General features: G+C 44.5%; 1 protein-coding gene across 1 annotated transcript; it reads right to left on the reverse strand.

The window, feature by feature from the left end:
- Positions 1 to 739: 739 nt before the first annotated feature.
- Positions 740 to 9,508, reverse strand: c8a (complement component 8, alpha polypeptide). The gene is made up of 11 exons (XM_080546246.1): positions 9,301 to 9,508; positions 9,073 to 9,187; positions 8,636 to 8,783; positions 8,048 to 8,198; positions 6,372 to 6,561; positions 6,083 to 6,265; positions 5,091 to 5,331; positions 4,614 to 4,745; positions 3,321 to 3,478; positions 2,634 to 2,859; positions 740 to 1,095 (listed from the first exon to the last, which is right to left on the reverse strand). Exons 1-11 carry the CDS (start codon positions 9,462 to 9,464, stop codon positions 944 to 946), a joined length of 1,860 nt encoding a protein of 619 aa, XP_080402372.1. The 5' UTR covers positions 9,465 to 9,508; the 3' UTR covers positions 740 to 943.
- Between the last annotated feature and the right edge of the window lie 2,957 nt (positions 9,509 to 12,465).

The following is a 12,465-nucleotide window of genomic DNA, read 5'->3' on the forward strand; positions in this document are numbered from 1 at the left end:
GACTACATTGTGCATTAGGTAGATGAGGCCTTCCTAAAGCCTACACCACAACCTTGTAAGAAAACCAGATGGAAAACTTTAAGACAATCTATTGCTAATTTTCTCAATTAACACTAGAACAGCATTGAGGGGTAATTTTGACCCTGTGAGTAAAGAAAAATGTTATATCTTTGCAAAAACATGACTTTTCCTAGATATGTGCGTTCTACCACCCAGTATCCTTACATTTTCAAAATCACATCAGGATAAGCTAATATAAAGCTATTTTGCCGTTTTTCTGTGTAGGAAGCAGGCTAATTTACAAGCGGCCAACTAGTGGTTGTTGTGTGTAAATAGCGGCTTTGCATTTACACACAATGCGGTAGGTTTAGTAGGTAAAAGGGCACGGCTGTTCTAGTGTTAAAGGTGCAATGTGTAACATTCAAGCGTTGTAATGATTGTAATGAGGGGGGTATGTCTAATCAGGAGGGATCAGGGAATTGCATCTCTTGAAAGACATATTTCATTCAGCAGGACCTGCTGTTTTCTAAAACACAACTGGACAGGCTCAACGGAGTGGTTCACTGATTTTTGCCTTTCTGTTTCTCCTCTTTCACCTCTTCATTCAGAGACACAACAGTCCATTTCAGGGGGTTTATATTATTATAAATATTATTATTCATTCATTCATTTAATTATTTTATATATATATATATGCAGTACCTGTGTGAACATATTCCAAGAAAGAGTAAGTGGCACTGTTCTTTATTCTTTATTTGCAGAGAACAACCAGAGTGAGGTCACACACACACACACACAAACACACACACACACACACACACACACACACACACACACACACACACACACACACACACACACAGGGGTAGTGTGATCACTCCTGTAGGCTGGTGTCCTGAGGAGAGCTGGCCCATGGTTCTGGTTCCCTGGTGGCTGACAGACTTCAACAGCGTTTTCTCTGGGAGGTGGACCCGACGCAGGCTGCTCCGCCGTTGGCCGGTGCGGGGTTGTTACAGGAGCGTGCGCGTGTCTTACTTCCTGACTGACAGCGGGACCACGCCCCCCAGCAGCTCCAGACCCCGTCCGTTTTTGCATCTATCAGATGAAAGATAGAAGAATGATATTTTGTCCAATTTTGCCTTCTTAGAGTCAAGGCAGTGAAAGTGTCATTGGACCCTATCAGTTTACTCTGCTATTGGAACAATACAAAAATATAATATATATATATATTTTTTATTATTATTATAAAGTATAATACTGCAAGACTACTCAACATTACATATACAATGGTTTGATCTGAACAAGCGTTCTTATTGCCCGAGAGGCGCTAGAAGCTGTGATTGAATGGGTGGTTATGTCCAGGTTAAAGTCTAGGCTACTATATTCCCAACATGGCGAGCAGGACCACTTCAAAATGGATTCATCTGGTTTGTCTCACCCCAGAGAGCATGGAGAGTTCTGTACCCCTCACCTGTCCTCTGTCTCATCCCAGAGAGCATGGAGAGTTCTGTACCTCACCTGTCCTCTGTCTCATCCTAGAGAGCATGGAGAGTTCTCTACCCCTCACCTGTCCTCTGTCTCACCCCAGAGAGCATGGAGAGTTCTGTACCTCACCTGTCCTCTGTCTCATCCTAGAGAGCATGGAGAGTTCTGTACCCCTCACCTGTCCTCTGTCTCATCCCAGAGAGCATGGAGAGTCCTCTACCCCTCACCTGTCCTCTGTCTCACCCCAGAGAGCATGGAGAGTTCTGTACGCCTCTCCTTTCCTCTGTCTCATCCCAGAGAGCATGGAGAGTTCTGTACCTCACCTGTCCTCTGTCTCATCCTAGAGAGCATGGAGAGTTCTGTACCCCTCACCTGTCCTCTGTCTCACCCCAGAGAGCATGGAGAGTCCTCTACCCCTCACCTGTCCTCTGTCTCATCCCAGAGAGCATGGAGAGTCCTCTACCCCTCACCTGTCCTCTGTCTCACCCCAGAGAGCATGGAGAGTTCTGTACCCCTCACCTGTCCTCTGTCTCATCCCAGAGAGCATGGAGAGTTCTGTACCCCTCACCTGTCCTCTGTCTCACCCTAGAGAGCATGGAGAGTTCTGTACGCCTCTCCTTTCCTCTGTCTCACCCCAGAGAGCATGGAGAGTTCTGTACCCCTCTCCTTTCCTCTGTCTCACCCCAGAGAGCATGGAGAGTTCTGTACCCCTCACCTGTCCTCTGTCTCATCCTAGAGAGCATGGAGAGTTCTCTACCCCTCACCTGTCCTCTGTCTCACCCCAGAGAGCATGGAGAGTTCTCTACCCCTCACCTGTCCTCTGTCTCACCCCAGAGAGCATGGACAGTTCTCTACCCCTCTCCTGTCCTCTGTCTCACCCCAGAGAGCATGGAGAGTTCTGTACCTCACCTGTCCTCTGTCTCATCCTAGAGAGCATGGAGAGTTCTCTACCTCACCTGTCCTCTGTCTCATCCTAGAGAGCATGGAGAGTTCTCTACCTCACCTGTCCTCTGTCTCATCCTAGAGAGCATGGAGAGTTCTCTACCCCTCACCTGTCCTCTGTCTCATCCTAGAGAGCATGGAGAGTTCTCTAGCTCACCTGTCCTCTGTCTCATCCCAGAGAGCATGGAGAGTCCTCTACCCCTCACCTTTCCTCGTGGTGTCCTGGCAGGCGTCTCCCTTGAAGCCCTGGGGGCAGATGCAGCTGCAGGCGGTGCCTTTAAGGACAGGTATGCCGTTGTGCCTGCAGGGGGCGCAGCAGCACGAGTTGAACTGCACCAGGTACTCCTCCCAGGCGCTCCTCAGGTGTTCCAGCCTCGAGCCCACCTCAGACGCTGCCGTGCTGACGCGGACCAGCTCATAGATGGGCATGAGCTGGGGAGTGAAAGTGTGTGTGTGTGTGTGGGGGGGGGGGGGGGGGGGGGAGGGGGGGGGGGTTTAGAGGAGTCCAATTAGGACAGGGACATGTTTTATACATTTGTATGAGCAGTGTTTTGATATGGATGTACTGTACATACCTACATACTGTACATACCTATGAATGTTTGCATGCACTATTTATACAGTGTGTTTATACAGCATGTCTGTGTTTTTGTGTTTGAGCCTGTGTGAAGTACCTGGGGGTTTTGCCGTTTTGGGGTTGATTGCATCAGATAAACTCAATCAAACTAAGGATTTCAAATATTACTGTCTATTATAGCTGTACGCAAGTAATTAAGGTAAATATAATTATGAAAGTAATTACTTGTACTACTTGTAATGTAATTGAGTATGCCGGTTTGTACTATCAGTCATGCAGCTGCTACCTCATAATCTATCAGTCATGCAGCTGTTACCTCATAATCTATCACCGTTGGGTTGTACTTGAGTGACAAGCCCCACTTCCTGTACATGGTAGGGTCCTGGATGACCAGCAGACCACCGGCGCTTTCTGTGTTGCCCCCCTTCGCCGTCACAATGATGTCCTCGATGAGGCCCTCTTTGTTATCGCGATCTATGATTGGGTAAAAAGATAATCATCGATTAGCCTAAACATGTGGGTAATGTCATCCGGTCATGGCTCCAACTGAAATTCACTACCAAACCGCTATTTGGGGAAAACTTATTATCACATAAGGTAGAAAACTTGATGTAGTCATTGAAGGGATTTATCGTTATTTATGATAAATGATGATGATGATATGGGGGGTACATGGAGGAATTTGGGAGAGTCAGGTGTTTCCAGTTACATTCTGAGAGGGTTATGTGTTTTTTAATAGTCGAACGGAGGGCCATGCAATTTGCAATTCATGGAATGTTGATATCTTCCAATGCTTCAGAATTCAGCGGTCTCTGTCCTGTTGCGTCTCCCGTAGCTGCTTTTCCGGGTTCAGAGCACCGCTGACTGCCGCTTCTGTTTCCCTGTCCTGTCTTTATGTGTCCTGTCTTAAAGTGTCTATAGTTTCTTGTTTTCAACCAGCGTCTTTGAGCCTTGGAAAAGCGCTATATAAATCTAATGAATTATTATTATTATTATGCTTGCTCTCCTCTCTGTATGCCAACGCCCACCGCATGGGATGAACGCTTTCCTAGAATTCTTAACTAGTTATTGATACAAACCTGGTGCACAGCTACAGTTAAATGGTAAATGGACTGCACTTATACAGTATAGCACCTTATTCCAAAGCGCTTTACAATGGCTCATTGGAAGCAATTTGGGGTTCAGTGTCTTGCCCGAGGACACCTCGACGCGTAGCCAGCCAGGGATCTAACCACCGAACCACCGACCTTGCGATCATTAGACGCCAGCTCTACCTCCTGAGCCACAGCCACCCCTTCTGTTACACACCAATATGCTGCTCTGTGGAAATCCAAACCTGTCTCACAGACTCGGCATTAGACTACCAAGTCGCACGGGTGTAGAGGCATCAAAGCTGCACATTTGCATGGAACGTAAACTGAAACGTGACTTGTGTAGATTTTCTTTTTTTCTAGCGTTATGGGAGGGTTATGGGAAAGCATCGTTTGCTTGAGGGAGATACTTTTCATATTTAAAGGTCTTTTCTCCATGTACCCCTCATCATAAATAATACCCAGTCCCTAAATAAGAATTGTTATGACCATAGACTTAGTTTAGGACAGATACGAACCAAAGGAAGCCCAGCCAACTTTCTTGCATTTTTCACCAGACAGTTTGCCTTTAGCCTCCACACTTTTACCCAAGGGACTGCCCATACCAAAGGACCCTCCAATGCATCCTCCAATTTGGAAACCATTCATTTCTGTCAAATATAAAGAGCAAGAACATGACTTAAATATAGCTTAGATCAGACCACTTAAAATACACTATATTGAATACTTCATAATCATAATGTGTGGAATGTAGCTACACTGAAAATCCTCCCAGTTTTTTTCATCATTAAGAGATATTGTATATAAAGAATTATTGTAGCCTCATATGTGCCCAAGATTGTATTCACATTTACATTTGAATGTTGGGTAATCTTAGTCATCCTAGGATTATACACACAACATCCACATGTAAATATCAATATAATTCTAGTCTCAGATGGGGCTACAATTATGGGTTAAAATGACAGTACTACTGAAATAAAGAAGAACAGTACCAAACTTGGACATGGTAGTTTTGTTAACAACCAGGACATATTCCAGGGTCCCTCCCATGGTTCCCTCGGTAACGTAGTGAGTTCCGAAGTTGTTGATGAAGCGAGAATAGCGGCCAAAGTCGTACTGTTCAGGGAGCTCCATGAGGGACATGTACATGCCCTCCTCCAGCATCAGACCCTCGCTCCTCATCTTAAACTGGGCCGTCTGCACCTTGGACCTCAGCCTCACAAACCCCAGATCCTGATCGGCCAAATATGAACAAACTCAATTCCCTTAATTCAGGTTGTTTTCAGATTGTTTTTATCCCCTTAGCTGATTTGAAGTAAAAAATAAATTGCAGATTTGATGGAGAAGGTAGTGTATATGTAGTAACTGATGGAGAAGGTTCTGTATATGTAGTAACTGCTTTGGGCCTTGATAGCCAGATGCTATGTTTGGCTTTAAAACATGATGGCCATATGAATTGAAGTAGTTCTATTTTGTGCAGGTTGTATTTTATACTGTATTCTGCTGGGTTTTACGTCTGCACTTTTCCTTGTCAGCTACGGTTGTGTACTGTACTGCCATTGTTTGTTTTAGCTTGTGCTGCCTTGTACAGTCTCCTTTGAGGAAGAGGTATTTGGACCTAAATGGGACTTGAAAGGTGAAATTCAAAACAAAACATATTGGGTGTGTCTCAACAGACTTGCCTGGCTTCCTTTCCTTCACTTCTGTGACTTTATGTTACTAGTATGTTTAGTCTGTGACTATTGATATGCAACCAATGTCATGGACACTGGAGAGCTTTGCTCTGTTCAAAGCAAAAGTAGACTAAGAATGTACAATGTTGGTTGGGCAGAGTTTGCACTTTTGAGATAATTCCATTGGTTTTGTTCCAGATGGATAAAATAAATAAAAACACAATTCAAAAGGAAAAGAGTGGGTATCATTGGCCCTCAAGAACTGGAGTTATGCAGCTTTGACTTTGGGAAGTAATATAGAGGGGTATTACCTGACTTGTATGCTTGGTGAGGTTATTGGAGATTGCCCACTCCACGCTTCCTTTTACTCCCCCTTCCACATACTGAACCCCAACGGTGACGCCTAAATTGAAAGAATTCTCCGTCTCTCTGGCTTTCAAGAATTTGGCCATGTCTTCATAGAACTCCGTGGTGCCCTCAGAAGTAGCTTCGGCCTACAGTGAGGTCAAATCACATATCTTTAAGATGTTCTAGATTTGATGAGTTGATCATTAGAAAAAAGTATACATTTTGTGACTGATAATATGTACAGTACAGTACCGTAAATCGGTAGGAATGGTAATTGTAGGGTTTCCGGTAGTGTTTCTCGTCATCGTTATAGTGCAGCTTCTCACAGAAAGCATCATATGTGAGTCTCCTCCATTCTCCATTGTAGACATATTCACAAATTCCTCCATAGTATTTTGGGTCAAGAATGTGATCCACAAAATCTCCAGTCAAGACATTAAAGCTAGGAAAAGCACATTAGTAAATACATATATAATATATATATAGATATAATAATATAGTAAATACACTACACTCCAACTGTTTGGATTTGAAATCAAACAACTACTATGGGGTAAAAGTAGAGATTCTCAGGTTTAATTAAAAAAGAGAGAATATTCAGATTGGCTTCATCATCTAGAAAGTACAACATTTAAACATACTCCCCCTATTTCAAGACTCCTATTGGGAGTATTGGGAAAACATTTCCAAATAAAGTACTCATGTTTTGTATTTGGTCGAGTATCCTTTGCATGCAATAACTGCCTGAAGTCTGCGATCCATTGACCACGCCAGACACTGGGTATCTTCTCTGGTGATGTTCTGCTAGGCCTGTACTGAAGCAATCTTCAGTTGCTGTTCCTTTTGAGGTCTTTTTTTTAAAAAAAATCAGGAAATCAGGAAATCAAATGCATATCCCATCAAAAACGTTCTTCTTTTTTACACCTCATTGACTTACTGTATGATAAAGCGCCGTCCAATGAATTTGGAGGCATTTGCTTGTACTTGAGCAGAACAGCTGTTTCTGTACACTTCAGAATACATTCTGCAGATTAAGACCAGTTAGACAGTTCTTGTTGCAGCTATACATGCCCAAACCACACCACCCCTCCACTATGTTTCACAAATGAGGTGGTATGCTGTAAATCTTGGGCAGATCCTTTTTTATCCCAAATTTCCTCTTGCAATCACTCTGATACATGATAATATTCATCTTATCTGTCCACAAGACCATTTCCCAGACCTCTGCAGTACTCTAGTGGATAACTAGAGGTTGGCACCTTGCAGTGAAACCTTTGTAGTTTGGCTGGTGACGTGTTCTGCGGATGGTAGTCTTTGACTCATTCACACCTCCCTCCCGGAGAGTGTTCCTGATCTGAGGGACTGTTGTCTGGGATCTTTTCTTAATTGTGATGAGCACTGTCATCACAGAAGTCTCCCTTGGCCTACCAGCCTGTTTGTGATGGCTGAGCTCACCAGTACTTTCTTTCATTTTTAATGCTGGCCTAAACAAACTGTTGATTTTGGTATGTCAAAGGTTTCGGCTATGTTTCTGATAGCTTTTTCTGATATTTCAGCTTCATAATGGCTTCTTTGACTTTTATTGACGTCTATGTGGTCCTCACGTTGGCAGACATCAATAGCAGACTCCAAAGGCAAATGCAAAGCCTAGAATCAATACTAGACATTGACAGCTCTCTTACGCACAAATGATGTAACGGAACACACCTGACTGACCTGTCAAGCCAATTTTCCAATACTTTTGGTGCACTGAAATACGAGGGACTATGTATAAAAAGTGTTGTAATTTCTAAATGGTGAAACCAATCTGAATATCTGTAATATATAATTGGTGTGTAATATTAGGGCTTGAGTTTGGAGTATTGATAGACAAACTATATTTCGAACGGGGCATCTTATTGTCCTCAGTTACCTAGGCGACGGCTTACCCTTGAGAGCCCCGGGCAGCCCCTGGGATGGGCATCAGGGAGGAGCAGTGGTCGTATCTCTGGTTAACGTCCGCACAGCCACTCTCGTCAGACTGGTCGTAAACACAGTCATCTTCACCATTACAGCGGAGCTCCTGGCTGATACACCGTCCTGTGCGCACACACACACACACACACACACACACACACACACACACACACACATACACACAGAGAGACCGTCACATACATTTGAATCATTTAGCAGACACTTTTATCCAAATTAGAGATTCAGTCTCCCTGGAGTAAGTTAGGGCTAAGTGCCTTTTGACCTTTTGATCACCAGTCCAACTCACTATCCACTAGATGACCTCTACCCCCTGCAGACACACACACACACACACGCAGGCACATAGACTTACACACACATGCTCGTGCACACACACACACACACACACACACACGCACACACACACACACACACACACGCACACACACACACACACACACACACGCACACACACACACACACACACACACACACACAACCATGACTCCTGAGTCAGGGTGGAACAGTATGATCAGTTAGAGGTTGGTCATGTGACTAGCCTGTTTTATTGCAGGTGAACTGTTCATCACAGAGGTCTGGCACCAGACACGCGGTGGTCGCTCTCGGGCATGACAGCTCCTCCCACTGACTCCCCACACACAGCGTTCCGCCAAACTGGGACGCCTTCTCCATGGACTGGAAACGAAACTAGGACGAACGACAACAACACATCTGTAATGTCAGGTCTAAGAAGACCTGTATGAACATTGCCAGAGGGTTGTCTCCTAAAATAGCTAAAGATTACCTTCATTCAAACATACAGTATATTCAAATATACATCAGCTCGTGCTTACTGGTGTCGTAAGAATTATACTGTAGGAGTCCAAATATGAGAATTTAGGATAGTGAAATCAGGTTCGACTGCAAATAAGTATGCTCTGGCGAAAGACTTGTCGAGTCATGCTTCGAATGTGAAACTTGTTAGGAGAATCTTTACCTTCTTGTCCGTACAGGAGTTACAGGGAGTCCATGACGACCACTTCTTCAGCTTGCAGTCAACGGGAGCTGGTCTGGTGACACCTCTGGCCCTTCTCATATGAGGCAGGGCAGCCCTGTTGATACAAAGCTTGTTGTTTTACACATAGCAGGCAGCTATATTACAGTATGTTCGGTTCTTCAAAGTAGTAGCATTATATATCTAGGGTATATGGAGGAAAAGCAGTACCTGTTTTGAGTTATGCTCCATGGATCCTTCATTGCGTGGCCCGCCACCATGAGAGAGTTGTTCAAACATAGCAGCAGAACATAGGATCCCAAAACGGCACAGATCAGTCTATTCATGTTGGAAATAAAAGTGCTCCCTGTTAAAAGGGGACTCATATTGCACATTGTTTCGATGAGCAGCTCTGGTCATCACATGCTGTCAGACAGGGTCCTCTGGGTGAATGATTGATGGAGGGTAAACACACTCCAACAGTTGGGAAAGACATTTCTCGTAAGGCCCCCCGCCCCCCCCCCCCCGCCCCGCCCCCAATACACACTCAATACACCCCCCAATACACACTCACTCACATACACACACACACACACACACACGCACACACACACACACACACACACACACACACACATACACACACACACACACACACACACACACACACACACACACACACACACACACACAGAGAACACATTTAGAAGAAAACGTGAACGGGGCAAGGGCATTACCTCCACTGCCATAACGGTTCAAACCACTTGGCAGAAGGGACACGTACACTACTAGACATTTGATCCAGTAGCTGACATTTCAAAAGCATTCCCTATGTTTAATACTATGAATCAATTCTAATCACGCTAAAAGAGGATGATTGTAGTCTCGAGAGAAATAAAACGGATACATTGCTTAAAATAATAATATAATAATAATAATAAAATATTGCGCGCACCAAAGTCATCAGGCAATGCGCGCGCACTCATGCGCAGGTGTATCATGTCTGTCGATTTGACGCGAAGTTCCAAACAAATCAGAGTTGTTAAGAGTTTAGCGACGTTTTGGGGTCGAATTCGTCCGGTTTTCACTAGTTTCATCGGCGTTATGATTAGGTGAGATGAAATCAAAAATCAAAATCAACAAATGCGTTAAAGAAACGACAGTAGAGTACTAGTGGATGAACACCGTGGAACAATGGACCAGGTAATGACATCCAAGACGCACTTTATCACCATTCATGAGCATGTGTGTTAAACGTGGTTTTCTTTTCTTCAAGCTCAATTTAGATGTTATCGTCTCGCGTTTTAAATCGCAACCTTGGCATCAACAGGTTGCATTCCAACCAGTCCGGTTTTCAGATCCTCTGCTCCTTTTCTGCATTCATGCATCCAATTAATTGTCAGCTAGTTTTCATTTCATGTTTTAATTTGGGCGTTACTGCAACAACACTCACATTAAAATGTCAAATGAATACATTAATCCCAGGATTTTATGACTAGAAATATTGTACAAATACGTGTATATGATTGCCATTCAACAATTAATCAAGATGTCACTTGCGGAAACACTTATAGGAAGGATCAATCAACTTCAAAGCTCTACGTGCAAAGTTTCAGGAGGAGGCAGCTCTCAGAGACAGGCCTACCATCGCTGAGAAGCCCAAACACCTACCGCCCCCTGGCGGGCACTGCGGCTCCCTGGTGAGCTCCATCCACACTGCAGTGGAGAACAAGACGCCTGTGGTCCCCAGGGTCATCTTCAGGGATGGGGCGACTAGGTCATCTTGGGGCAAGCGGGCCATCTCTTTCCCCCCGCACATGCAGCAGACCGTCCCGCCACACCTCGTTGGTGGAGTGGAGAGTACCGCCAAGCAGTCCCTCATGGACCGCCACATGCCCCTGGTGCTGCCCGCCCTCCCCTCCAAAGGACAGAAAGCGGACTCGGAACCTCTGAAAGTCGTCCCGCCGCCTATCAAAGGCAGGAAGAAGGGTTTGCTGCTCCCCTTCAAGTTAACCAAAGTCTCAAAGGTCGAGGTGGAGTCTGGGGAGGAACCGACGCACACTTGCTCGACCGTCCAACCTCCAGTTGCTATGTCTGTGGTGGAAAACCGGAAGATGGATGACAGGGTTTCTCTCAAAGGGGGTCCTACAACCACTGAGTGCCCACCTCCCAGCCCAGGTGTACCCGTCACCCCTACATCTGCTGTTGGAGACACCCCCTCCGCGGCCGGCGTGACCCAGTTCTTCGACCAGCGTCATGTTCTGAGCACGTTAGAGAAAGCTAAGAAACGGTTCTCACCGCGGCGGCTGCTAATTTATGCCAAACCCAAGAGTTACACAGAGGCACTCTATCTCCCAGACTATAGCTCTACTGAAAATGTTCCGGTCCAAAGTGTCCATTTGCCTCCCAAAGACTTTGAGAGTCTTGATCCAGAACTGCCCCTCCCTCCTCCTCCTCCTCCTCCTCCTCCTCCCATCTGTCATCCACCCCTGTCCTGTGTTGTGGCCCGTCCCTTCATCAAGTCCAATGGCTCTTCATGTAGGAAGTTCTCTCAGAGTAAGTGTCTGGCCATGTTCTGTCCTTTTTTAAATGTATTTATTTAACCAGGCAGGCCAATAAGAACTAATTCTTATTTGCATTGGCGGCCTGGCAAAAGACAAAAGCCTCTTGGGGGGAGGGGGGGTCGAAATTAGGAGAAATCAGGTTACATGTTAAAAACTAAAGAACACAACACAGTGGCACACATCCAAGCATTTCCAGCACAGTTAAACGATAGAAACATACAGACATCTCCAACACCTCCTCCACTTGCATACAGTCACAGCATCATTTATAAGTTAAAAGGACAGCGTCACACAATCACATAAAGCCTGCAAACTGCAACCATTTTAACTTGTTTTGTCACAAGTATGTATACGCTTGCCTTGATCAAGCAGTCAGTGTCCGTGTCCAGATTTTTATTTTTATTTTATAGAATCTAAGAGTAATAATGCTATAGTTGGCTATAGTATTATTGCTTTTACTAGTAATAATCTAATGGTTTGCATTACATATAAATCAATCAGACTATTTATATACTGTAAACATTTTATACAAAACAATATGTGAAAGGGACCATGGAAACACTTTTTGTGTAGTTTTTATTTTTACTTAAAGTTTGACTAAATATAAAAAGAAAGTGTTCAAAGATGTCCACACACACACGTCATGTGAAGGGATTCATGACATCAAAGGTCGAAGGTCATCCAAAACACGTTGACGCTTGAAGTTTTTCTCAATTCCTGCAATGTTTACTTTTTAGAGATACAAGATTTTTCCGATACACCAACTGTTGAAGAGATGACTCTTTAAATGGGTTATCTGGAATCAAACAACAGTTTGATAAATAGCTGAGGG

Source organism: Nansenia antarctica (assembly GCF_963989245.1).
Source record: "Nansenia antarctica genome assembly, chromosome: 16".
NCBI classification, from domain to species: Eukaryota; Metazoa; Chordata; class Actinopteri; order Argentiniformes; family Microstomatidae; genus Nansenia; species Nansenia antarctica.

What these genes read in the sequence shown, in the direction of transcription:
- c8a (XM_080546246.1), bottom strand. Translation starts at nt 9,464, where the DNA reads ATGTGCAATATGAGTCCCCTTTTAACAGGGAGCACTTTTATTTCCAAC. An exon ending in TCACCAAGCATACAAGTCAG is followed by an intron (nt 5,332 to 6,082) that starts GTAATACCCCTC and finishes TTGGCCGATCAG; the next exon opens with GATCTGGGGTTTGTGAGGCT. An exon ending in CAACGGTGATAGATTATGAG is followed by an intron (nt 2,860 to 3,320) that starts GTAACAGCTGCA and finishes TTCACTCCCCAG; the next exon opens with CTCATGCCCATCTATGAGCT.